The sequence below is a fragment of the Vanellus vanellus genome (genome assembly GCF_965231255.1).
Source record: "Vanellus vanellus genome assembly, chromosome: 3".
In the NCBI taxonomy this organism is placed as follows: Eukaryota; Metazoa; Chordata; class Aves; order Charadriiformes; family Charadriidae; genus Vanellus; species Vanellus vanellus.
Genome location: NC_138907.1, coordinates 128,879,507 through 128,905,479, shown reverse-complemented (window position 1 = coordinate 128,905,479; position 25,973 = coordinate 128,879,507). Strand labels below are relative to the sequence as shown.

Sequence of the window (25,973 nt, the reverse complement as noted above, 5' to 3'; positions counted from 1 at the left end):
AGGTCTCCCCTGAGGTCCAACCCCGCGTAGCGCAGCCCTGCGGGAGCTGCCAGTAGGAAACATCTGCTGCTTCTCCAGACCTGCTCGCCTCAGGTCTGGCACACGTTTGGGCTGTGGGGACCTGGCTCTGGGTGATGGGAATGGCTCCACTGCCCTCCATGAGACTAGTTGGCCAAGGTCCACCCCATCTTGGCTGGACCTCCCAGGCTCTCCCTTTGCAGATCCTGCTGTGACCCTGAAAGTGTGGAGCAGTCTCAAAGGCTCCTTGGGAATTAGTTGAGACTATTAAGGAGGGTTTGCCACACAAGCGGTTCTTCCCTGCAGTCCAGGAGGACAAAGCCTTCCTGCTCCTCCTGCCTTCAGTGGGGAAACCTGGGTCTGACCACAGAAAATTCGATGAGCTCTTGGGAGTTGGACATTCAAATTGGGGAGCATTTAGCACTGGGAAACTCCTTCCCCCTTTCTGGCACAAGTTTGGTAGTGGGCCCTTGCACCATTTGTCCCTGCTTTGCGACAAGCTGCAGAGATGCAGAAGGAACCTGGAGGTGCCTCATGCCAACCTCATGCCCCAAGCTGTCTCCCTCCCTCCCCAGCACGTACTGACCAGCTTGTCCGCAATCTTGTCCATGATGTTGGCGTTATACAATCTGCGGCGTTGGTCCTGCCACCAGCTCTTGATGTAGATGCAGGGCTTCTTCTCAAAGTATGGCAGGTGGAAGTAGTTCCTGCAAGAGAAGGCAGAAGAGATGTTCCATGGTGGTAGTGTTCCCAGCTCCCTCTAACACCCTTCTTCTGAATGCTGCGAACATCTCCTATAGCCCCCTGGCCTTCACAGCAGGCAGAGGTCTCTGCCTTTTGCAAAGCTGACAGGTTTCCATATGCTGGTGGGGTGGACCAGTAATGGTCATGGTACAGTTAAAGGGAGGATGGGGCTGAAGAATGGGTTCATGCTTCTTGGATGCCTCAGCACTGGCTATGGGCTGAGATCCATCCACTGCAGATCCTGAACTCCTTCACTGTACAGAGAAGGGCAGTGGAGCTGTGAGGGGTCTGGAGCACACGTCTGGTGAGGGGCTGCTGAGGGCCCTGGGGGTGTTCAGCCTGGAGAAGAGGAGGCTGAGGAGAGACCTTCTCACTCTCGACAGTGCCCGGAAAGGAGGGGATAGCAAGGGGGGGGCCGTCTCTGCTCCCCAGGAACAGGCGATGGGACAGGAGGGAACGGCCTCAAGTTGTGCCAGGGGAGGTTTAGGGTGGATATTAGGAGAAATGTCCTCATGGAAAGGGTTGTCAAGCACTGGCAGAGACTGCCCAGGGCAGTGGTGGAGTCGCCATCCCTGGAGGGGTTTAACAGAGGGTCAGCCGTGGTGCTGAGGGACGTGGGTTGGTGGGGGGCTGGGCAGTGCTGGGTTGATGGTTGGACTCGGTGATGTTAAAGGTCCCTTCCCACCATAACGATTCTATGATTCTATGATTCTTGCTGCAGCTGGGATCACCCTTAGTTAAAAACCAGCTTCAGCTCATCCTTCTGAAGCCATCAGGGTACTTCCAGCCAGAAGATGTCAGCAGAGCCCCACGGTTGAGCGTGAGGCTCCTGGCACTCCGGAGATGGAGACGTGGGGGAGAGAGCATGAGAGGCAGAGCCCAGGGGACAGGCTCAAAACACATCGGTCTTTCTCATCTGGGTTCGGCATTCACCTTGATAAGGAGCTGGTGAGCAAGAGCAGGAACCCCAGGCAGACACTTTTATCCGGGGCTCAAATACCCGCGATTCAGCCTGGTTTGTTTCATTTCCCAATTTAATTAAGTCAGCCGGTTAATTCTATTAACATCTATCTACTGGTATAACACGGTTAAAATCCACTTCAGGCATATCTCATCAGGTTAAATCCAATTAGCTTTCCTTAGCCCTAGTCCTTTGTATTCAAATCCAGGCTGTGGCCGAAGCCCAGCCCAGCCATCCCAAGACGTCTGCGCTGATCCCCTTCAGTTTGGGGCTTATCTGATTCAGCTGTTTGGGACAGAAAGCGCCCACCAGAATCACACCTGCAGCAGTCTGCATCTCGTCCGCATTTTAGGGCGACCTGCACATCACACAGCAATTTGTAAAGCGGACATAAAAAATTGTCTCAATTTTACAGCTGGGGAAAAATGGAAGCAGAGAGAACAGAAGAGATTTGTCCATTGACAACCAGCTGTGCACCGACAGAGCCGGGGTAGGACCCAGTTTCCTGATTCCCAGTCCAGTTAAACACCAGAGTGTGGCTATCAATGACCACAAGCAACGGGGACAGACAGACAGACTGCTCAAAAGAGAGATACCGCAAACTAGGGAGGCTGAGAGGACTTGAAGTCTTTTACCCCAATCTCTTGCCTAACACATTCTCAAAAACATTTTCCAGTGGTTTTTTGCATCCTCTCCCCTCTGCGTGTCTGTGACCTCGTCTGGCTTTTAAGATCCCAAGGGATGAAGAAATGTACTTTGTCTCAGCGCAAATTACCTTCACTACGGAAAGTGATATCATCTCTAGATGGACTTTGCCCGTCTCCACATGGTGCCCATGAAGTCCCTAAATGTCGGGCATACAGAGAGCACACAGATGCAAAGCCCAGACCTCTCCTCCCTGAAGTGCAGTGCTGGGCTGTGCCACCAACGGCGGCAGTGATCCCAGGGAAGGACCTGGTTTTAGACTGTTTTTTTTTAAATGTACAAAACTTTTATGTACGGGAGTGAACCTGTTTGTTCAGTGCCCACCAATGATTTTTTGAATACACTGGTTAAGTCCATCCCTATTTGCCACAGGGGAAGAGCACTAAAGGTATCAGATAGCCATGAGCTTGGGTGCACGTCTGGCCAGGTGGATGGAGGACGTCCTTTGTGGGGTAGCCTGGGAGGTAAATTCAGCCCTTATTGGACATCAGAGAATCCCCAGGAATGCTCAGAACTGTAGGAAATGGGGTGGGGGTTCACCTGGCAGACCGTAGTATCTAAGACAAGGTATCTACAGGTGGAATCTAATCTCCCTTTACAGGGCATGGAGATCTGGTCACCCCTGCTGCTCCCAGGTGTCTTTGGCAGAAGGACTGCAGGCCCCATTGAGGGCACTGACTTCATCTCTGACTTCCTCTCTGCAGAGACCGGTGGGAGCTCGGACATCCAGCACATGTGGGAACACTTCCAGACCATGGCTGAATTGAGAGCCACATCTCTGCCTGGTGGCACTTCAGTGGCCAGGTGGGCACACTTACCTGTCTGTGACCAAGGGCTTCACGGGTTGAGATGAGGAAACAGAGACCAGCTCTCCATCCTCATCACCTTCCTCCTCACTTGAGTTCTGGAGCAGCTCGGACTCCTCCTCCTCCCCATCCCCTCCTTCTTTCTTCCTCCGTAGGATGGGTTTGGTCATACCATCAATCTGGTTCCCATAGTTACCTCAAGGAAAAAACGTGGCATAAAGTCACACAATTGGGCTCAATCTCTTGGCTTTGATTCAGGTTGGGGAGAAATTTTCTCTACAGGAATTATGGGGGACAGTGGAGTTCAACTCTCCGAAACCATGCCCAGGCACCATAAATTAGTGATGGGCGTCTGTCCCCTGCTCATGTCCCCTCTCGAGCCAGTAGGAATACACGCCCTCTCTGTGGTGGCCAGCCTCAGGAGGCACAAAGCCAGGGTGAGAGAGGGAGCAGCTCCACTGCCCACAGCACAGCATGCACACAACAGATGACTGGGGGCCCCGTGTAGCTTGTGTCGGCAAAGGAGCCATCACCTTCTCCCTAAACTGAGAGCCCTGCATGCTCTAGCACGTGTTGGTATGGAAAATGGGGAATCAACCCTGCTCTCAGCCTTGGATCCTGCATTCCCAACCAGGCACGCTTCAAAACCACCCTCCCAAAGAAACAACCAACCTATTGTGACCTCAAAGTTGATGGGTTTGTCACCAATCTTCCTGTCGATCATGGTAGCTTCCAGGAAGGCTCCAAAGAGAAAGAACTCCTCCATCTTCCCGGTGCAGTTCTGGAAGAGAAATCATGGGGATCAGGGTTGAGGTCAGCTGGAGGGACACCAAGGAGGGCAGGTCCCCTTGGGCAGAGGGGTGCATCAACTGGCACCTCTGAGCACCCTCACGGGCTTTTTGAAGGTGAGATATCACTGCTCAGGCTTTCAAGGCGACCATGAGGCTTTTCTCTCCCCCAGCCCGAGCCATCTCTAGGCCCCGTGCAGAGAGAGTTTAATTAAAGATTTTAGCCTAACTTTTAAATGTGTTGAGATCAGTCATCCCTTGCACGTGAGGGCCTAAGGGACGTACGGGAGTATGAGCCTGAGTTTAGCCACAAATTGAACTAATCAAAGCACACTGAACCATCAGCCTGGGGGCTCTTTCAGAGCCGGTTTCTTTCCAGGTGGCTTCATTTCCCCTGGAGGTGAATTACAGCCACTTTACTTCTGAAGGACGTCCTTCGCACAGAGGGTGCACTGCCACCTGACTTCTCCATTTCTTCTTCACGCCTTCGGCTCATATAGATTGAGGTATGGGGGCATCCCCAGGTAGGACAAGCCTGGATGTGTCTGTTTAGGCAGAGAACAGACAGCAGCCTCGCAGGCTCTACACATTAGGACTAAAGCCGTGGGGCTTCTCCTGTCAAGAAACAGCCATGCAATTTCTCTGACCAGTTTCACCCTGCCAGAATTGGTTGGGACGTAGATTAGATTCTTGGCTTCTGTCTGAAATCCATCTTCAGGATAGGAGTGAGAGCCAGCACTAGGAGATATGTCTCTCTCTGTCCTTGTCTAACTCCCAACTGGAGAAATATTTCAAAGTTTAGGATTCTCCCTCACTCAGATATTTCTTCTGCCCAGTACTCCTAAGAGAGATGAGTATCTGAATGATCATAACATATGAAATTCTTGCAAGATTTGCTTTTGTTGGGCTGCCGGATCCAGAACACTTAGGACAACACTAACTGAAATCCTTAGTCTGTGAGATCAAAGATAAACCAAGAGGCCCAAGACCCAGGACTCACCACTGGCAGCTGTAGGGCTAAGGGCGACTTACGTCGGCAACTGATGTGGCCTGCTCGACTTGCACCTCGGTGGAGCTGTTGATCTCCGGGTTGGTGGTGTCCAAGATCTCCACAGCAAGACTCATCAAAAGCCTGGCCCGGAAGGAGACGCCTTCACCCAGACCCTCATTCAGCTCTTGGTGCTCGTCCATCAGGGTGTAGTTCCGAGTGGAGCCGTACATGTTCACCCACGCGGGGCCAAAGGTGGGCAGGAAGCCTGCGGCAGAGCGAACGTGCACGTTGGGAAGGATGTGCAAGGAGGAGGACATGTCTTTGCCTCAGGATTCAAACTCAGTCATGGATTGACATCACTTTCATGGTCTGTGTACAGTGACGTGGGCTTCAATATGTACGTGTGTGTGCATGGAAATGCATGCTTGCAGCCACGCATGGAGACGGTTTTGCGGTGGAGGCAGTGATGGGGACTGTGTGGTGCACCAGCCCAAAGACAGAGGTGAGTCTCCCACTGGGCAAGTTACCCAATGTGAGAGTCAAGGCGAAAGAGCGGCCCATTAGCCCTCTTTCTAGAGCTGTCTTTGGTTTCACATTGCTCCTGCCCACGTGTGCTGGTGTGTTCCTGTGTGCGTGAATGGCGGAGCCTGTCAGATATTCATCCATTCATAGCAATGAATTTTTTTGGAAGGCCAGGTTGTTCTGGGGTGTCCTTGTTTTCAAGTATTGGACTGAAGGCTTGTGATGGGACTTGGTTTTCAAAGAGTGTGTGTCCAGTGACCTCAAAAGACTACTGCAGTGAATCAAAGTTTCTCTAGCTGGGCACTAAGAAGCAGCTATCTCCAGGGGTGCAGAAGGAGCCTAGGCTATTTTGCTCTCTGCCAAAGGGATGTCTCTCTACCATCTACCATCTACCAAGAGGGTAGCTCTGTCTGCCCCCCACCTTAGCTTTACCTTTGTCTCCTTCATTAGAGATCTTCCGCAAATCAATGAAATGGGTACCAATGGCCACATCGTTGACTTTGTCTGAGTCTCGAATCTGGATCTTTATCCGCTTGCACAACGGGGGGAACATTTCAGTGAAGACTATTTGCTCGTTCCAGAGAGGCTCATAGCTGCTTTTTTGTACGGATGTCTTCCCCTGCCAAGTGGGAGGAGATAGATGTTTGACCAGGGTTTGAGCTCCCAAGCCATCCCTCACAACTCGAATCGCTACTTGCTAATGACCACTGAAATACGCATTCTGTCTTACGACTCTCCTCTCCCCAGGAACAGGCAATAGGACAAGAGGAAACGGCCTCAAGTTGCACCAGGGGAGGTTTAGGATGGATAATAGGAAACATTTCTTCACCAAAGGGTTGTCAACTATTGGAACAGGCTGCCCAGGGCAGTGGTGGAGTCACCGTCCCTGGAGGTGTTAAAAAGATGGGCAGACGTGGTGCTGAGGGACGTGGTTTAGTGGTGGGCTGGGCAGTGTTGGGTTAATGTTTGGACATGATCTTAAAGGTCTCTTCCAACTATAAAGATTCTATGTTTCTATGATTCTGAGCTCCTTTCCTCAACTGGAGAGTGTTGCAAATCCATCGTCAGTTTGCACAAGAGAGGGGAAACAGCCAACAAGGCAGCTTTGCCATGCATCTCAGCATCTACCTGCCAGGACAACTGATATCATCTCTGGCCACTGACACAATGGCTGGTCCTGCTCATGTTACCTCCCAGGGTCACCCTGGTACCGCATGCAGCTTGCTCACCTTCTGCCCTGCAAAGACCACCTGAACATAGGGGTCTACCAAGTCCTTGTTCTCCCCAATGAGAGCCTTCTTCACATTGGCCATGATGCTGGTGTTCATACGGGGCAGCCCCTCTGCTCGATAGATCTTGATGTAGAAACGAGCCCACTGCCTCTCCGGAGGTACCCCATCTGGGAGGAGGAGGTTCCTGCAACACCAACAGATAGGGTTGGAAACAGCTGCTGGGGCGTGCGGGTTCATCGGGAGAGGCTTATCAAAGAGGGAGAAGCTGCCCGGCTTTCTGAGCACAGGCTCTGTGGAGGTGAAAGGATGACCATTTCTGCAGCCATACCTTTTACGGCTGCCCTCTTTCTGCCCATCCTCCTGTTTTGGGGTGGGGAGTGGTGGTTTCGTAAGCAAAAACTTAGATACACCCCTTGAGGTGCCCCTGGGACAATGTGCATTCCACTAGAGGAATATAATCATTATTGTCGGTGGAGTCTAGAGGACAATTAAACTCAGCCTAATTTAGACACCTAAAGCAGGTCATATGAATGGGACATTAGAAGAGCCTTTTTTCTTTATGAGGGCACAAGGGGAGATGGGGTGATTATTTTTTTTGGGGGGGAGAGGGGGACTTGAACTCCGCCAAATTGTTTTTCTTGGCATATTTGGCTTTCCTCTTCTGGAGGAAGAAATGAGATCCATGGGGGATCCTGTGAACAGAACAATTTCTAGAGGAGTTGCTGGAGTTGTCAGTGAAAAAGTGGGATAATATCACCACTGCAGCATGGAACACTGGCCCAAAACAGTCCAGGTGGTGCCTCGAGCCTACTGGTCCCCAGCAAGTCAAGAAAGCCGCACTGGTATTTTGCTGCTGGTCTGGGTTTCTGACTATGTGGTGAGAGGCTGTAAGGTAGACTTGAGAGTCCATGGTTCCACTTGGAGATATTTAATTAGCCTGAAATGTTTTGGGGCTGGAACTAAGTCTTAAACTCTCCTGATTTTTCTTCTATGGCCTTTTAGATGTTCTGGGGAGTCACAGAGCCCTGTCCACCCACTCAGCCTGGGAAACCTCATCCAGACCTCCCTGCTCTGCTCTAGCTGTGGGTGATGAGACCCCATTCCACCCCACCCCACCCCATCTTGTCCCATCCCAGGGCCAAGAGGAGCATTAGGTAAACAGTGGGGACATAGGTTGGTTGACTTCAGGCTGCTGACTTCTCTGCTGTCAGATGCTCTGACCTCAGAGAAATGATTGCTTTGTACTTGATATGGCCTGGATTTGCACCAGTAATCTGCCACGTTCTCTCTTTTCAGCAACTTATTTTGTCCCTCTGGTTTCACTGCACAAGGTAAGCATGGGTACGAGAAGGGCTGTCAGCCTCATCTGGAAGGGATGCCGTCCTCGTCGCACAAGCCAAGGTGAAGAGCCATGAAAAGTCATTCCCAAGCAAGGCTGTGTGAAGGTGGCTCTGCAGATCCTTACCCTTCAATATCATCCTCGTCCGTCTCATTGGCTTTGTGTGGTGTCTTGATGTTGTCCCCTTTCCCTACCACAGCGATGTCACACTTCAGGTAACCTTTCAGCCCGGCGGTGAGATCCTCAGGGTCAGAAAGGATGGCCCATTTGTGGTAGAACTGGTGCTCTGGAAGCCAGGGGACAAGACAGTCATTTATCAGAATGAAATACAGCAATTACCGTGAGGACTGGAAACGTCCTTCTACTCGAGTGGGGGGACCTGCGCATATGCGTGAGACACATCTTCAGGTGTGAGGAATTCAGACAGAAACCCCTGAAAAACTCATTAGGAAGATGTGTCTCATGTTGGAGACAGAGAAGCAATGGGATGAACTGTCTGAAGGGGGGTAGAGTCTCCGTCACTGGAAGTCACCATTCCTGGAGGTATTTAAAAAGACGTGTAGATGTGGCGCTGAGGGACAACGTTTAGTGGTGGACTTGGCGGTGTTAGGTTAACAGTTGGACTCGATGATCTTAAGGGTCTTTTCCAACCTAAATGATTCTATGATTCTAAGTCTTTAAGGTCTCAGGTGCCTTTCGGATGGTGTTAATCCTTCTGTGGAGCAGAGAAGCAGACTAGATGCTCCCTTAAGGTCCCCCTCATCATCTGCTGGCAATCCCTCAAGTGCAGGCTCTGGAGGTTTCATTACATCTTAGCTCTGGGGCTTATTTCTAGAGGCAGAGAGCTGCAATAGGTGTGACGTAGGAGCAAGAAAAAAAAAACCCAAACCAAACATCACCCACAGGGATTTTGGAGGTATCTTTTCTGAAGGGGTGTTGCGTGTTCAGCTCTGGCGTGCTGCGAGTACCAGGTCCTCAACGGGGCATTGCTCTTCTGTTTAATCATCAGTGAGCAACACGCCAGGAACTCTAATCAACCTCTCCCTCTTCTCCATGGCACACCAGGCATCTTCCTTTCTTGGCGTACATGCCAGCCACAGAGGGCAAGATCCAGCCCATGACCTTCAGCTGTCTGGAAGGCTGATATCTTGCCTAAGCAAGTTGCCTTGGGCTTCCTTCCTCAGCAGGTCAGCAGAGAGAGACCAGCACACCCAGAGGGCATCTCACCCTTATTTCAGGATGGGATACGCAACCTTCTCTGAGAAGAGCTGAGTGCTCTTTCCTGACTGCAGAGGGAGCCCAGGTGACTTGCTTATATCTCGGATACCAGAATTAAGTTAGATAAGCGTCACCCAAGGAAACCGGCACCTGCTCGGCTACCTCACAAGGACTTTTATTCAATGGTGCAGGTAGGGACGTAGGACTGGTTGTGAACAGTGTTTACATACCGGGCTGAGTATAAACAGTTCCAACGTCCATCTTGAAGGAGCCTACCAAAGTTCCACTCCGCAAGAGGTTTTTTGAGTGGATCACCTGGAAATCAAGAGGGGAAAACAAGTCAGACTTTTTTCTGTGCCCGGGGAGCCAGGATGCTCTTTCCAGAGGTGTCCAGTGCCAGACTGGAACGGCATTGATGCATTTTCCTTGGTCTGGGAAGGACCTTGGTCTGTATAAGGACACTAAGAGGTACAGTGGGGTCGGCAGCTCTCGCTTAGCAGTATTGCAAGTGAGCGCATACTGGGATTGAACAAAAACACTGCAAAGAAATTAATCTTTGAAACAAGCTGCAGTTTTCTAGGCACTATGGCAACAAACACTGGTTAAATTTACCTGCAGGAAGGGTCTTTAGGATGCTCAAAATCTACGATCTAATTCCCTTTGCGGGAGAAATTGTACAGCCAGTCTGTGCATGGGGTCGGTACGGATACTCCTAATTAGCGTGTTTTGGTCAGTGAACGTGCAAATCTTGTTCATTGCCCTCCTCCGCGGCTCTGGGGGGGGGGGGGGCTGCAGTCTCTGCTTTGCCCTCAGCATCTGCAGCCCTCAATTCCCACAACAGCTCCGCCGGTCTCACGCCCCGGGAAAACCTCTGGCAGGCTCGGGAAGGTCTCGCTTCTCCCCAAGCCTAAACACATCCCGAGACTGGTTTAGATCTGCCTGGCTCTGAAATACTGGAGGTCAGCCACAGAGGGAGACGGCGAATGCAGGAGGGGACCTGTGTGGACCCAGCGACGAAGCTCAGCAACAGAAAGAGGGACTGGGGGTCTGCAGAAGAGGTGGGGCTCGCAGGACCGGACACCTGGGCTCCTGTTGGGGGTCTCGCATCAAGGACGTTAAATCTATCCCCAGTGCATACACAGAACGGGCTGGTTTCCTCCAAAGCCCCACGAAAAGGACAACGCAACCACGCTCACTTACGGACAGCTTGATGATCTTGTCGAACATGACATCTGGGGGGACATGGAAATCGAAGACGAAGTACTGAAAGAGAAAGAGCAGTTGTGAAGGAAAGAGAGCCGGGGAGGGCTCCTTTGGGGCTGAAAGGCAGCATTATGGTGCTCAGCCCAGCTGGAGAAGCTGTGACTGCCTGGAGAAGCATCCTGCGGCACACATCACAGCAGGGACGGATCCGGGCGAGCCCCGGCACTGACAGCCTCTGCAGTCTGGGGAACTGGAAGGAAGCACTAACTTCTTAGGAAAACCAAGAATAATTTAGCACAGATCAAGCGAGTGCACTTTTTGCCATCTTTTTGCAAAATACCAGAGGGCAAAGGCTTCGTTTCTTCTTCTGCGTGGTTTGAGGTCTCATCTTATTCTGACAAGAGGTGACAGAAGAAATAAAGAAAAAAGCCCAAGTGACAAGAAATTACATTTAATTGACTAACGGCTATGTAGACCTCGAGAAGCAGGTAGCCATGAGTGTCACTGGAGGACAGACCCACCTCGTTGTAGTAAGGGCAATTGGTCGATTCCTTCATGGACGTGTATTTCTTTTCCTCTCCAACCTCCACGCAGACCACGGGGTCCATGTTGAGCCCAACCAGCTGCCGGGCCTCGATGATGGTGATGCTGACCTGGGGAGAGGGATTCGTGCACCATCACTTCCTGAGAGCAGCACCAGATGCCGCTTGCTGCTGTAACCCCTGTCTCCCCATCTCCCCTTTTTTTGAGCCATTTTCAGGGTGATGGTGGCAGCTTTGGGGGCTACTGGTCACACCAAAGACAACAGGCTGCTTAGACCAGCCTGAGCAAGCTGCAACGTGGGTGTAGAAGACCCCGAGCATCCCTGTTGCATGCCACCAGAGCATGGGTGGCTTCAAGCGAGGTGTAAAGTCAAATGGATGTAGCTAAGCTGTGGGAGCAGAGCTCGGTTGGTGAGACCCCAACTGGCTTCACTTGCTTCTGCTAGAAGAGACAAAGGGTTACAGTTGGGCTCGATGATCGTTGTAGGTCCCTTCCAACTGAAATTCTGTTCTATTCTACTCTACTCTTTATTATTTCTGGAGCATTCCCCACCGTTTCGTGGTTCCATCCTCCTATAAGCATGCTTACACACATGCCGTTTTATTTAAATTAAGTACTTCTCTATGTGGTAGATGAAAAATGAACTACTTTCAACAGAATATGAGCAAATCATCCAGATGAAACACTTGCATGTATTTACGACACAGAAATTTGTCATTCACAATTCAATCCACCATGCGACATTAAATTAATAATAGGGATTTAGATCGTATCTAAATTCCTTCCTTGCAATACTAAATTCATATTAAGAATTCCTGCTTAGATTATGCCTAGATTTCTTAATTCAAATAAAAGTCATAAAGAGTAATTCCATGTAGGTAACAAATCTTTCCAATTTCCATCAGCCATTTTTCTAGAGCCATCTCTTTAAAATCTGTCACAAGTTGGTGGTAGGACAGGTAACCTCCAGGTTTCAAAGCACAGTGAATTTGGGTATCCCTTAAATTTTATTTTTTTTTTTAAATAACATTAACTCTCAGTCCTGGCTACCTTGAAGTCCAACAGATGAGTTAATTTACCCATGCCTTCTCTAGCCATCATTAACTATTTTTGTAACTTGAACTCAGCTTTATCTTAAATTATATAATAATGGAAAACAGAAAACTATTAAAAATTAAACTACTATTTTATGGGTAAATTTGGGGAAATTTTGTTTTGCTAACACATTAAGAGGCTCGACTTTCAATCAGATTTCTTTCAAAGAGGCTCAGATTCCAGTCCAAAAATTAAAAAGGATAAAAAAGAAACCACACCAGCAGTTGCTGGGAAGCTGTGATAATTTAAGATGAAATATTCTATTCTATTCTATTCTATTCTATTCTATTCTATTCTATTCTATTCTATTCTATTCTATTCTATTCTATTCCTCTTCCTCTTCCTATTCTCCCATCCCACACTTAGCACTGCAGTGGCTTAGGGAACCCGGCTTGGGTTTGCTCCTCACATACAGCGTGCCAAGCTGCGTGGAAACACCCCAAACGCCTTCTGGGGAGGGTTGCAGCCAGTGTCATCTCTGCCACAGACCGAGGCAGTGTCTCGAGGTTTCCCAGGGATGGGGCCTGGAAGATCAAGTCCCTTCCTCTTAATTCTCAGATGTTCCACAAAAGCCAGTTGTCAAAGGAAAGCAGACGTACAGAGGTCAGCCAGGCACGTACCTTGTTCATGGACCAGCCTAGCACTGCAAATCCTGTTATACTCCAGAAAGTCACAGCATCCCAGACTGGTGGGGGCTGGAAGGGCCCTCTGGAGCTCCCCCAGTGCCACCCCCCGCCAGAGCAGGGGCACCTCCAGCAGTGGCACAGGACACCTCCAGGCGGGTTTGGAATGGCTCCAGAGGGGGAGACTCCCCCCCTCTCTGGGCAGCTGTGCCACTGCTCTGCCGCCCGCACAGGAGAGAAGGTCCTCCGCAGGTTGAGATGGAACTGCCCATGGTCACGTTTGTGCCCGTTCCCTCTTGTCCTGTCACTGGGCACCACTGAACAAAGCCTGTTCCCATCCCCCGGCACCCGCCCTTGAAGGATTGATAAGCATTGATAAGATCCCCCTCAGCCTTCCCCTCTCCAGACTGCAAAGCCCCGAGTCCCTCAGCCCTTCCTCAGCAGAAAGACGCTCCAGTCCCCTCATCATCTCCATAGCCCTTTGCTGGACCCTCTCCAGCAGTCCCCTGTCCTTCCTGACCCGGGGAGCCCCAAACTGGACACAGTGCTCCAGATGTGGCCTCCCCGGGGCAGAGCAGAGCAGAGCAGAGCAGAGGGGGAGGATGACCTCCTTCGCCCTGCTGGCCACACTCTGCTTGATGCCCCCCAGGATGCCATTGGCCTTCTTGGCCACCGGGGCACATTGCTGGCTCGTGGGCATCCTTTTGGCCACCAGGACTGCCAGGTCCCTTTCCACAGAGCTGCTCTCCAGCAGGTCAGCCCCCAGTCTGTACTGGTGCAGGGGCTATTCCTCCCCAGATGCAGTACCCTACACTTGCCCTTGTTGAATTTCATGAGGTTTCTCTCTGCCCAACTCTCCAGCCTGTCTAGGTCAAATTATTCCCTAAGAACACCAACCTTCTGATCCTCCTGTCTGCCGTGGCCAAATAACTGTACCTTGTGTTCCTTCTGCCTCTTGGTTGTAATTCTTTTTGCACCTTCCCCCTCCTCTTGATGTTCTTTATGTCCCCCCTCCTGAACCAAGCCCACTCATGCCCTGCAAGCCTCACAATTCAGTCTGCAGCCAGTGCTGCATAAGTTCTGCAATAAATCTCTAACAAAAATCATTATTTGCATTGTTCCGAGATATCCCCAGGAACATGTTGCTGAGCTGAGAGGTGAGGGCATAAAGTTAAATCGCTGCTGAGTCAGCAGAACTTGAAAATGAGAAGAGGAGCCAATTTATGATTCATGCCGGCATCAACTAGTAAAAGAAAAGGGAGCAAAATGGACTGCCTGAGCCTTGGGAAACTAAACGTGTGGTTTTTCTAACTCTAGGTAAAGTGCTAAGAATGGAGCATCACTGAAGAGGACAACAGCAGCCATGCACCAGCCTATTTGAGGAGATCCCATGAGAAACCTACTGCCAGCCAGGGCTCACCGATCTTGAACACTAAACAGCATACTGAAAGCTTTTGGATAGGATGAGGGGGAATGGTTTGACACTCAAAGAGGGGAGATTTGGATGAGATATTGGGAAGAAATTCTCTCCTGTGGGGGTGGTGAGCCCCCGGCACAGGTTGCCCCGAGAAGCTGTGGCTGCCCCATCCCTGGAGGTGGTCAAGGCCGGGTTGGACGGGGCTGGGAGCAACCTGGGCTGGGGGGAGGTGGCCCTGCCCAGGGCAGGGAGGTGGGACAGGATGGTATGTAAAGGTCCCTTCCAACTCTAATGATTTGATGATTCTATGATTCCATTGAATTTATTGGCACCAGACTGTTTCAATCACAAGATAATTTGGGCTTTCTAGGCTTTACATGATGGAAAGAAAACCAGTTAATTACTTAATCTTGAGTTTATGACTCAGCCATTTAGATGCCAGCTCTTGGGAAGTTGTGCTTTGTGAGTGCAGGGCGCTGAAACCCAGCACGAACTTGTTCTCTGCAAAATGGTCCCCCCACCCCCTGAGTTGTGAACCCCGTGAGCAGAGGTTGAGGACACAACCTCGTCACCTACCTGGTAATCCATTGGTCTCCCAGCACTCGGCTCCATTTTAATGTCAGGCTTGGACCTTTGGAGGGGCAGAAGAAACCCGCAGTCAAACCACAGATGGACTTTCTGCAAGCTGTGACAGAGCACTTGCTGGGTCACCCCTTGAAGCTCCTGCCCTCTTGGATACTGAGGAATATAAACCCTGGGGGCACCACTGAACCTTGGTGCTCTTTGTAGCAGGTCAGATATTGCCAAAAAAACACCTGTTGCACGGGGCAGTGTGGTTTCCAACATACCCCACCTGAGGGGACATGGGGCTGTGGGATGTCTGCCAGCATGTCCTCACCCCCTGGCTTGCACAAGCTCACATCTGGCCCTCACCTCTTGTTTGAGACATTGGTGGTGACAGCTGTGACGGAGGCCAAGGAGATGGTGTCTGGCTCCAGTCCACATCCCTGTCTCATGGCTTTTCGGTCCAGGTCTTCTGCCTCCAAAACAGCGGGTTCATCTGCATAAAGGAGACAAAAGAATGTCTCTTATTGTTTCCACTCCGTGAATAATTAAAGGCGAAGAGAAAAGTAACCAATACGTCCTATCAACCTCACCTGATAGTACAAAGAACAATAGTCACCGGGTCAGGTCACAAACAACCTGGTCTAAAAAGGGATTAAAAAAGAGGTATTGCCTCCTGTGACACGTAATTCCACCTGGGCAGTATGCCTGTCCACGGTTTTGTGAAGGCAAATAGAAAATGGAAAATGACAAACACCCGAAACTTCAAGGGGTGAAAGAGCACTTGAACAAGTGCTGCAGTTCTAACTACCCAGAGAGCAGTTGCAAAGACGACCAAGCATCTAGCTTTGGGGTAGAGAGGGCTGAAGACACAGGAGAAAGGGGTCATTTCCCAAGAAGAAAAATTGCTGCAGGGAGAGTCGTGACCCCAGAACCCACCAGCACTGGGACACAACTGCTTTGTCCACTGGTCTGCGTTTCTACTGGAGGAAGTTGCTGAGATACTCCTTTCCTGTGCACAATCCATGTGCGTGTCATGCCTGCCCTTCCCACCTTTGCTCTGGTCAAGAAATGATCACAAAGCAGCAGTAGTTTTTTTATGTTGAGCCAAAATCCCCAGTATAGCTGTTGGGTCACTGGTTTGCTTTGGTGGCACAGCAGGGTATCACCAAATCCACCCATGCAGCACAGACTGCTCCTGGGAAACAGGTTCCCTGTCTCTTTACTAACCCAGGCAAGCTCATGGCTTGCTCCAGGAGATTGGCATGCTCCAGGAGACCAGAATTCAGGTTTTTCACCATATTCTGGCCTGGGTTTCTAAGATAATATGGGCTCCAGCTGAAGCAAGGGAGATCCAGGTGTTAGGAAAAGCTTTCCATCAGGGTGCAGAGACACACTGCTGCAGGTTCACAGAATCATAGAATGATTTGGGTTGGAATGGGCATTCAAGATCATCTGGTTCCAACCCCCTGCCATGGGGAGGGACACCTCCCACCAGCCCAGGTTGCTCACCAGCCCAGGTTGCTCCCAGCCCCATCCAACCTGGCCTTGAACATTTCCAGGGATGGAGGTTGGATGGGGAAAGGGTGTCCTCAACTCAACTGCAAGCTTTTGAGACCGAGTCAGAGCCACACCAGCCAGGAAGGACTGAAGTTGATCTGATCCTCCTACATGCGGGTGGGCAGACAGACTAGCACCCTCCCGGCTTGGTTTTTGGAGCCTCAGGGGGTCTGTTTGACCTGAGCAGGACCATCAGTCTGTGTGGAACGGTATAACGAAAGCAGCCCATGGTACAAGAGGGACGCTGGCTTGGCCAATGGGGAGTTCCCCTCCAGATCCTGGGGGCTCTGGGAAAAGGCTTTTGCAATCATTCGCCCTGTGCTAGCATCTCCCTTGCTTACGAGCCAACGCTTGACCCTCGGGAAGCTCCATGAGCACTGCAGTGTGTAGTCTGACAGGAGGATGCAACACATCCACCCTATCCCACCACCAGCTGGCCAGACCAAGGATAGGAATCACAACCGAGACAGCACTGGGGCTGAGAGAGGAGGGTGGTGTTAAGAGAGCAGAGCCCTGTGGAGAGCTGTCTCAAAGCCAGAGCTTCAGGGATAGCTGGAGAAGAAGCAATTGCTGTGTTAATATCAGCCACGAGATGAACGCCCAGGCACTGGGGGGAGATGGAGGCCACCCAGGTTTCAACACCATGCCTTCCCACAGGCTGCCAACGCCTCTACCCACACTCATGTCCCCAGCCAAATCCCCCTTTTCCCATCCTCAAACCTGGCTGAAAAACAGCGGAGATTTGCCCAGACACACCATCCAAAGCAACGCTTTGTCCTTGCCCGCAAACTTGCATTCCCCCATTTCTTTGCCGTTGCAACCCAATCCTTTGGTCTTGAATGGAAACAACGACAAATTTCCGATGGCTGACCCTCCCGCGCGTTTCCAGAAAGGCGTCCGATTTCAGCGCCGCCGCGGTGCCGAGCCAGAGGACAGGCAGCCCCGCAGCAGCTGAGCCCTTCCTTTGGTGGGGCTGCGGCTGCAGCGTGCGCCCAGCAAGGTGCAAGGGCTAAATCCTGCTTTGCATTGTCACATTTAAAAATCATAGAATCACAGAATGGTTTGGGTTGGAAGGGACCTTAAATATCATATAGTCCAACACCCCTGCCCTGGGCAGGGACACCTCCCACCAGCCCAGGTTGGTGCAAGCCCCCTCCAACCTGGCCAAATAAACTGGAAGGTGCCTGCATGACACTCAGGTGTTGCCACAGGTGAGATATCACGAGGTGGGTGATATCTGGCCAAGCCTTCAGTGGGAAAACTCCCTCCATCAGTTCCTACTTCCCATTTCCTTGTGGAGTCCCTCTCTCCAGCTCTCCTCCCCAGCACCCAACGCTCCATGTCTAATCCCTGAGCTGTGCCCAACGTGAGCTCCTTTGGGGACAGACTTTTCAGCAGGGCCTGTAGAGGTAGAACAAGGGGTGATGGCTTTAAACTGAAAGAGGGGAGATTCAGATTAGATATAAGGAAGAAACTCTTTCCTGTGAGGGTGGTGAGCCCCTGGCGCAGGTTGCCCAGAGAGGTGGTGGCTGCCCCATCCCTGGAAACATTCCAGGCCAGGCTGGATGGTGCTCTGAGCAACCTGGTCTAGTTGAGGATGTCCCTGCCCATGGAAGGGAGGTGGACTAGATGGCCTTTAGTGGTCCCTTCCAACCTAAACCATTCTATGTGTCTATGGAGTCTCTCATGACCTGGAGGACATCCAAAAAGCAGCACTGGAGCAGGGAACAACCTCCTCCCCAGAACAACATACCTTGTTTCCGATGGTCATCCTTTGACGGCCGTGTCTTGCCAAGCTTCATGGCTGAAAAAACTCCCTTCCCAGCTCTGGAAGAAGAGAGGAAGAAAAAAAACCACACCCCACAACCATCAATCACTGCATTTTCCTGCTGTTTCTGGGACTTGGGGGTGGGAACAGGAGGAACCTTTCATAGCTCAAAAGCAAGAGAAGACATATCAGCTGGAAGACTAAGCAGGGGCTGCAGCAAATGTGCCTCAGGGCAAAGACAGGATCGCAGCTAAACACACTGCCTTTGAGTCTTGGGTCTCGGTTTGTGGTTTGTTTTTTTTTCTGTCTCAGGGGATGCCACAACTTGGGATGAAACAGGCGGCTGGAGCACAGCACCAGGAACTCTTCCCCCCGCCCCGCGGCTGCCGTCTCTGCTGCCATCTCCCCGCCGCGCACAGACTTCTCATCTCTCCTGACCCCTTTCTGCAATTGCTCCCCAGTCACCTAAAACCATTTATCAAAAAACCACAAAATATGCTACCCCTTCCCCCACCACCTTGCTGTGAAAAACCGATAACCTCTTTGGCTAGATCAGCAGCAAACCTGTGCAGATCCGCAGGTTTTTCAGCAGCCCACCGGCAGCAACATGATTTTTCCCCCTCCAGCGTGGCACACACCAGCGCCGGGTCAGTCTTAGCTCCCCGTCTGCAGTCTGGGCTGGGGTCAAAGTCGCTCAGGGCGGTTTGGGCTGGATTGGCTGATAAAATGATGGTTTGAGAATTGCTTGCCAGTTGCTTTCTAAAAACACCGTTTTAAGGCAAGTTTAAGCGGTATAACTTCTAGCTCCAAATGCTTCAGCGGGGCTCGGACCGTTACTCCAGCTCAGAAGTCAGCCTGTGCGCGGACAAGCGCATGGACAGTCCGCAGTCCTGCGTTACCTGGTGTTTGTTACGTACACATACAGCAAATATACACACATAGAGCAGTCAATAAGTGACAGGATTTCTGCACTGCAACCTGGATTGCTCTCAAATGCAGATCCAGCAAACAGAGGTCGTTAAAGACAGTAAAAGCCTTGCAGATATTTGCAGGTGGCTGCTCCCTGGTATTTGGAGGTAAGCCCGTACCGCTGCCGCAGAGAGGTGGGAGGTTCTGAGTTACCCTGTGACAGTTATGGAGTCTGGAGGTAATATGGATTTTTAGCCTGAAGATTCAGCCAAAAACCTCAGCAGGAAAAACCCTCCACAGTATCTGTGAAACTGAAACCAGCAGGAAGCACAAGTGGACCCTGTGATAGCCCTGTTCTAGTATTGAAGAGCTGGAAAGAGACTTGAAGGCAATGGCCTCTGGCTCTCCCAAAAGCAGAAGGCGGTAAAGCCAAAGGGGATTATTTTTTACTGGAAAATTCCCATTATCTGAAAGTGTTGATCTTTGCAGAAACCTTGCAGGTTTGATGGGCATGTACCCATCAAACCTGCATGGACCCATGGCCTTCCAGTGCCTAAAGGGGGCCTACAGGAGAGCTGGGGAGGGACTTTTTACAAGGGTGTGTAGTGACAGGATGAGGGGGAATGGCTTCAAACCAGAAGAGGGGAGATTTAGAGAAGATCTGAGGAAGAAATTCCTTCCTGTGGGGGCGGTGAGCCCCTGGCGCAGGGTGCCCCGAGAAGCTGTGGCTGCCCCATCCCTGGGGGTGTTCAAGGCCGGGTTGGACGGGGCTGGGAGCAACCTGGGCTGGGGGGGGGGTGGCCCTGCCCAGGGCAAGGAGTTGGAACTTGATGATCTTTAAGGTCCCTTCCAACCTAAACCATTCTATGATTCTATGTTCTCAGGCCAGCTTGGAAGCACGGGGGAGCTGCACCCACAGCCTGGACCACACCTCCAGCCTGGACCTCATCCCCCAGCCTGGACCCCACCTCCAACCTGGCTGCCAGGACAGGGGAGCTGAGGCTCAGAACCAGCCCTGGACTCAGCAGGATTGGGATGCTCTGCCCATGAGCCAGGTGACAGCACCACAACTATGGGATTCCCCGGTCTCAGCTTTGATCACATCTGGCCTGGACCAAAGGATGGAGTTGACCCCTTTTTTTTTTTTGCAGCCAGCCCGATGCATTTGTTGTCTTAAACAACAACGGGAAGTTTGCAGGCTGCTGACGGAGCCAGAGCGAACGAGAAGAAAATTAAGGAGAATAGGAGGATAATGTATTCACCAAGGGAGGGGGGAATTCAATCGGGGCAGAAGGCCAGCATAAGTTGCAGGAACTATTTATAGCTGAGGTTTAATTGGGACTAAAGCAACGCTCGGGCCTCAAGGCAGCCTCTGGTAGCTGTGATTAATTCACGGGATCCTCAGCGAAAGGGCAGTTTCTCAGTGGGTAGAAGGAGGGAAGATGAGGGCTGGGTCTCCGGATCGGCAATCCTGCCAGGGAACATCCGCCTCGAGGTGCTACGGGGGAAGTAACACTTTTAAGCTATTTGCAAACTCATTCTTTCTTACGAGCCAACGCTGTAACAACAGCTCAGGCTGTGAAACTGCTCTGCAATCACTCTCCACCGCTGAGTGTGGGAAATCCGGCAGACTCACAGCCCCTCCGTAAGACAACACACCTCCGGGGTCCGTGACATTATATTCCCTTCTTTCCAATTAATTTCTTTAAAATGCAGGGGGAAAAAAAAAAAAAAAAGTCACGCCGGCCCCAGAGCTGGCATGCAGGCAATTTGCTCGTGGATGGTTAATGATAAAGCCACCGTATCTGTCCCTGAGGTTTTTTGGGAAGTAAAACAAAGCAGAAGAGCAACAGCCTCCAGAACATCCACGGGAGGATCCTCAGCTCTACCTGGTTCGGAGAGCAGAGTCCAGATGGCACAAGGTCCCTCAGTGGGATAGAACTTCAGGTGCCGTTCCCATGCCCACACCCCGGCCACATCTCCCTGCGGCTCTTCTCAGCCCCAGTTACCACATCTGGTCCTGCCTCCTTCCTTCACCGCTGCCCTGACTGGTATTACAGAATCCCAGACTCACAGACTGGTGGGGGCTGGAAGGGCCCTCTGGAGCTCCCCCAGTCCCACCCCCCGCCAGAGCAGGGGCACCTCCAGCAGTGGCACAGGACACCTCCAGGCGGGTTTGGAATGGCTCCAGAGGGGGAGACTCCCCCCCTCTCTGGGCAGCTGTGCCACTGCTCTGCCGCCCCCACAGGAGAGAAGGTCCTCCTCGGGTTGAGATGGAACTGCCCATGGTCACCTTTGTGCCCGTTCCCTCTTGTCCTGTCACTGGGCACCACTGAACAAAGCCTGTTCCCATCCCCCGGCACCCGCCCTTTGGGGATTGATAAGCATTGAGAAGATCCCCCCTCAGCCTTCCCCTCTCCAGACTGAACAGCCCCGAGTCCCTCAGCCTTTCCTCATCAGAAAGATGCTCCAGTCCCCTCATCATCTCCGTAGCCCTTTGCTGGACCCTCTCCAGCAGTTCCCTGTCCTTCTTGACCCGGGGAGCCCTGAACTGGACACAGCGCTCCAGATGTGGCCTCCCCGGGGCAGAGTATTATTGCAGTGGACTGGAGTCCCAGGCAGGTAAATATCTAGGAAACAATGGATTTTGGAGGTCACTGAGAAAAGAAGAAAGAGAGGAAGAAGAGAGGAAGAAGAGAGGAAGAAGAGAGGAAGAAGAGAGGAAGAAGAGAGGAAGAAGAGAGGAAGAAGAGAGGAAGAAGAGAAAGAAAACAAAGTGGATTTTGGTGATGTCCTGGTTTCAGCATACTTTGTATGCGCTGAGGAGGAGGGAAGAAGCAAGTGAAGGCTGAGGAAGGAGCCATCCCAGATGTTTTGGAGGCCGATGCCCAGTGGCTCACCCTCATCCCACAGCCCCTTCCCAAGCCCCATCTGTCACCTTTTCCAAGCCAGGTGAGCACCGACACATCCCATACAACCCCCCCTTCCCCATCCTACCCCTCGGGGGTACTACCTTCACCCGCTGGCCATCCAGGACTTGGCTTTCCCCAGGAGGAGATGCTGGAAGAGCTCAGCCGAGACAGGAGAGCAGCCAGCGGCACGTCTAGCGTGGGTTGAGCATCCCGGTGCCGGGGGCAGAGCCGTTGCCCCACATGCAGGTCAGGACCAAGCAGGGATGGGGACCCCGGCCAAGCTCCTCTCTGGGCACAGCAGGGACTTTTCAGCATTAAACAAAGGTCGTGCCAACCCCTCCGCCGCTCCTGCCAGGCATCCGCCGGCACGGATGGGACACCGGCGCTGGCGGAGAGCTGACACCATCCCCAGATGAATATTACATGAGAAGCCGCGAACCTGAGATGCCGATGCGGGCTGGGTGGTGGCACCAAGAGCCCCCCCTTTGCCAAAACCTGGGTTTAGCCTGGTTTCCTAAAGAACTGAGATGCTGGAGAGGATGCTGCTGCCCGCCTGCCCGCTCCCCTCCAAACCACTGCAAGCTGATGGCCCATTGCAACCCAGTTTGGCAGAAAGGTCAAGCCTGGTGTCCTGCAAGTTTGAGGATGTAGGACTGAACACCTCAACCCTATTCCCAAGGGGGAACTGCCTTTGTGAGCCTCTGAGCAAGCTTAAACCTGTATGAGACACCCGAGTATCCACCCAGCCTCCCACGGCACTCTCCCTGTGGATTTTCTGGCGTCTAATACGGGTCTGAGCAGACGGATTATCTGCAGTTGATGGCAAAGCACGCATCCTTCGCTCAGTTTGCTGCTCCCAGAAGCACTTGGCTTTGTCCTTTAGGGGTTTGCCCATGTGGTTTTCCAGGAGGGGAGCACAGAGGGACAGAGGAATTTTGAAGCATGGGCAGGGAGGTGGAGGCAGTCTCTCTCCTGGCCAGCTTCTAGTTAAAGATAGGGTTGCAGTTTACTGGTTAATTATTCATGGCCAAAAGGACATTTTAATCATTGCTTTTTACTGGGGAGTTGGGAGCAGGGAACAGAGTTTCCATGGCTCATTTCTTTGCAGGAATTACACCCGTCAGGTGGGTGCTGCCTCCATCACCCCCATGCTAACAAGATTTCCAGTTCTCCCACCTGTACTGGGGACAGACCCCACCGCCGGCCCCATAGGGTCATCCTACACCCACCTCCCTTGAGCCCAGGGAAGACCCTGACCCTCAGACCCAGGCAGCCTCTTCCCCCTTCCCCGCACAGCCAAACTGGGGAGGGGGAGCCAGCAAGGACCGGGCTGTTTGGTGCAGGGTGATCGCTTCCCATCTTTTCTTGAGCCCGCCCTCTCCTTGCTCACTGTTTGAAGACATTTCTCTCCTTTCCCCACCTCATCTCTGCCTCCTCGCTTTACACCGTTAATCAGGAGGGCCCATCAGTAAGGCACTGCCACAAACCGGTCCTTAAGATGTGGTGCAACAAACACGAGACCTCACTGATTGGGAAGCGCCCTGCGGTGGCTGCAGGGATCATCCCCTGCAGAGCAGGAGATTAGCCTGCGCTCGCAAGAGATTTGAGCTTAAATTTCAGCAGATCTGCTAAGCCGGAGAGCCGGAGGATGCTGCTGTTGGGAGACACTCTGCTCTGGTATCAACACAGCAGCCGGGGACGAAAGGAAGGCAGGACCTGAAGATACTTGTCTCCATGGATGACAAGGGCACAGGAGCTGCAAAGCTGGTCCTAAGTCCCGTTAGCCCAGCCCCGTGCTGGTGACCTGTGCCCAGACCCTCTCCTGCCCTGAGTCCTAGCCAGGATGTCCGTGCCCAAGCTGGAAAACTCTTCCCACAGCCAGGACCCCTCCGAACCTGATGGGAGCCAGGATTCTCTCAAGACCTCACAGTTTCCTTCCAGTGCTGTCAGCGACCGCTCCAAGCCTGTCTTTTACATGTGGCTTTTGCTGTAGATACATATTCCCTGCAGGCTCCGAGACCTCAGGCCACACATCCAAGAGACCCAAGCTCCTCCAGGGCTGCCAGGCTCAGCTTTAGAGAAAGGGAGAGCACTCCGCGTACGGGATCAGCCACAACATGAGCTAGGAAAGTTGGAAGCAAGAAGGAAGAGAAGGAGCAAGGAGAGCAAACCTACTTGTGCTCCTTCGTCTTCTCTTTGCCTTTGCTGGAGCCGGTGGCCACGTGTCAAGGGAACAAAAGGCAAACAAGCTTCAGTGCACTTCAAGTGCTTCAAGTCAGACCATAACACCAGAAGAAGCTGCTCTTCCCTTGGAGCTTCCCTGCTCCTCACTCGAGCTCCAAGTGCCCCACCCCCAGGCTGCGGTCATGGGCGACCTTCCTCAGCAGGGCTGACCCCAAACACCCCTGTCCTGCCCACAGCTGTAATTTGGGTGAGTAACATCTCTGCATGACCTTCTGCTGGGCGAGAGGGGCTGAGGGCAACCACAGCTCCTTGGACGAGGAGCTGGAGGTGATGAGCATTGACTGGATGCATGTGTGGGGCCAGTAGAGCAGGTACAGCTGTGCACACACACGTGTGAGTGGGTATGTGCTCAGACTGGGGGTGCTGCCAGGGCAGGAGACAATGCTCCTTCTCCTTTTAGGTAGAGGGTAGTGGTCTTCCTTACCCTCCCACAAAGGTGTATTCATGTCCTCCCTCCAGAGAGGGCTCAGCTGGAGGAGATGGGCTGGATTGGGGGTCCTCATCCCTGCCCAGACTGACACTGTGTCCTCCTGCCCTCACACCATGCAGGAAACACCAGCTCCTCTCCTCTCTGGTCCTCTTTGCAGGTTCCTGCCCTGTCTCCACTTTCTGTCCTTTCAAACCTGTTTTACTCCTCTTACGGCTCCCATATGTCTCTGTTTGGGTCCTGTCTCCCTGTTTTCCTCCCCAGTCACTTCCCTGGCTAATCTCCCCCATTGTGCATCATCGAAGTGGGGAGGAGAAAGTGGTTAACCAGCTCTAGAAAGTAATTAGGAGGGCTGTTTTTTAATTACAGCTTGTTACTCCACTTCGAGGAGTACATGTCTGTGCTGGGGACATGGGGCAGGAGGGTGGCTTTGGAGCCTGAAGCTCCATCTCTCTGTGCACTGAGCTGCTGGAAAACCACCCAGAAAAAAAACAAAAACCAAAACAAAAACCACATTTTTGTTTGCTCTGCTGCCAGATGGGTTTTTAGGGAGGTGAAGTCCAGAAGAGCAGCTCCAGCACAAGACGAGGGAGTAGGACCCAGCACTGGGTGGGAGCCTGGGAAGAGCAGGGTCAGCACGGGCAGGGATGAGCACCTGGGCTGGAAAACAGCCACAGAAACCCATCCAGAAGCCGCTTCTGAAACAAGCAGTCCTGCTTCCTCTCTGCTCTGACACTTGCTCTCAGAGCAAACCAGCAGAAATTATTCCCTCACCAGCCGAGCTCGTCACGGGAGCAATCAAACACCCAAGCCAGCAGCTCAGCTGGTTCATCAGCACTGTAAAAGCTGCCCCAGTGCCAGGAGAGGATTTAAATCACTCCGTGCTTTCTCCTGCAGCTGGTGGATGTGGTCCGAGCTCTCTGCAAAGCCCCGGCTCATCACAGTCTCACCCCGAGCATGGCCAGCTCTGAACGCCCGAGCCCTCTGTGTGGCTGTGGGGACCAGTGGCTGCATCTCCCCGAGCGCCACGCGGCTGCGGGATGATGCCAGGACGGGGACCGACATCCTCGGGTGGGTGGGCCAGGGCAGCGCCTGAGCCTGCATCCTTTCCCCGTTCCTTTCCCTGGGGTAAACGTGGCCTGGATGAGGGACACTAGAAGGAAGCTGTGGCTGCCCTCGTGCTCCGAGCGTCTCCCTCCTCCTGCACCCCTCTGCTCTCCTGGCTCCCGCATGCACCACGCATGGTGCTGGTGGTCCTGGGCACTGGGATCATCAGTGCCTGGGTGAACGAGGTGACTGCACCACGTGAGAGGTCTGGAGATCCCTCTCCGAGAGCCTGCTGGAGCAGCTAACACCAGGTTGCTCTTTCTCCCTCCCCTCTTTC

At 52.3% G+C, this 25,973-nt stretch overlaps 1 protein-coding gene across 3 annotated transcripts in view; it reads right to left on the bottom strand.

Annotated features, from left to right (window-relative positions):
• Window positions 1–25,973, bottom strand: part of OTOF (otoferlin) — a gene marked incomplete at both ends in the record, with an annotated part of 118,536 nt that overhangs the window by 29,704 nt on the left and 62,859 nt on the right. For 2 of the 3 annotated variants that reach the window (XM_082481596.1, XM_082481597.1), the window contains 14 exons: window positions 605–725; window positions 3,247–3,430; window positions 3,907–4,015; window positions 5,055–5,278; window positions 5,968–6,154; window positions 6,765–6,951; window positions 8,233–8,392; window positions 9,555–9,639; window positions 10,525–10,587; window positions 11,049–11,180; window positions 14,782–14,836; window positions 15,139–15,265; window positions 18,083–18,156; window positions 24,094–24,123. In XM_082481596.1, coding sequence (XP_082337722.1) covers window positions 605–725; window positions 3,247–3,430; window positions 3,907–4,015; window positions 5,055–5,278; window positions 5,968–6,154; window positions 6,765–6,951; window positions 8,233–8,392; window positions 9,555–9,639; window positions 10,525–10,587; window positions 11,049–11,180; window positions 14,782–14,836; window positions 15,139–15,265; window positions 18,083–18,156; window positions 24,094–24,123 — 1,738 coding nt within the window. The remainder of the gene's footprint in view (window positions 1–604; window positions 726–3,246; window positions 3,431–3,906; window positions 4,016–5,054; window positions 5,279–5,967; window positions 6,155–6,764; window positions 6,952–8,232; window positions 8,393–9,554; window positions 9,640–10,524; window positions 10,588–11,048; window positions 11,181–14,781; window positions 14,837–15,138; window positions 15,266–18,082; window positions 18,157–24,093; window positions 24,124–25,973) is intronic. The other variant, XM_082481598.1, reaches the window with a different exon arrangement.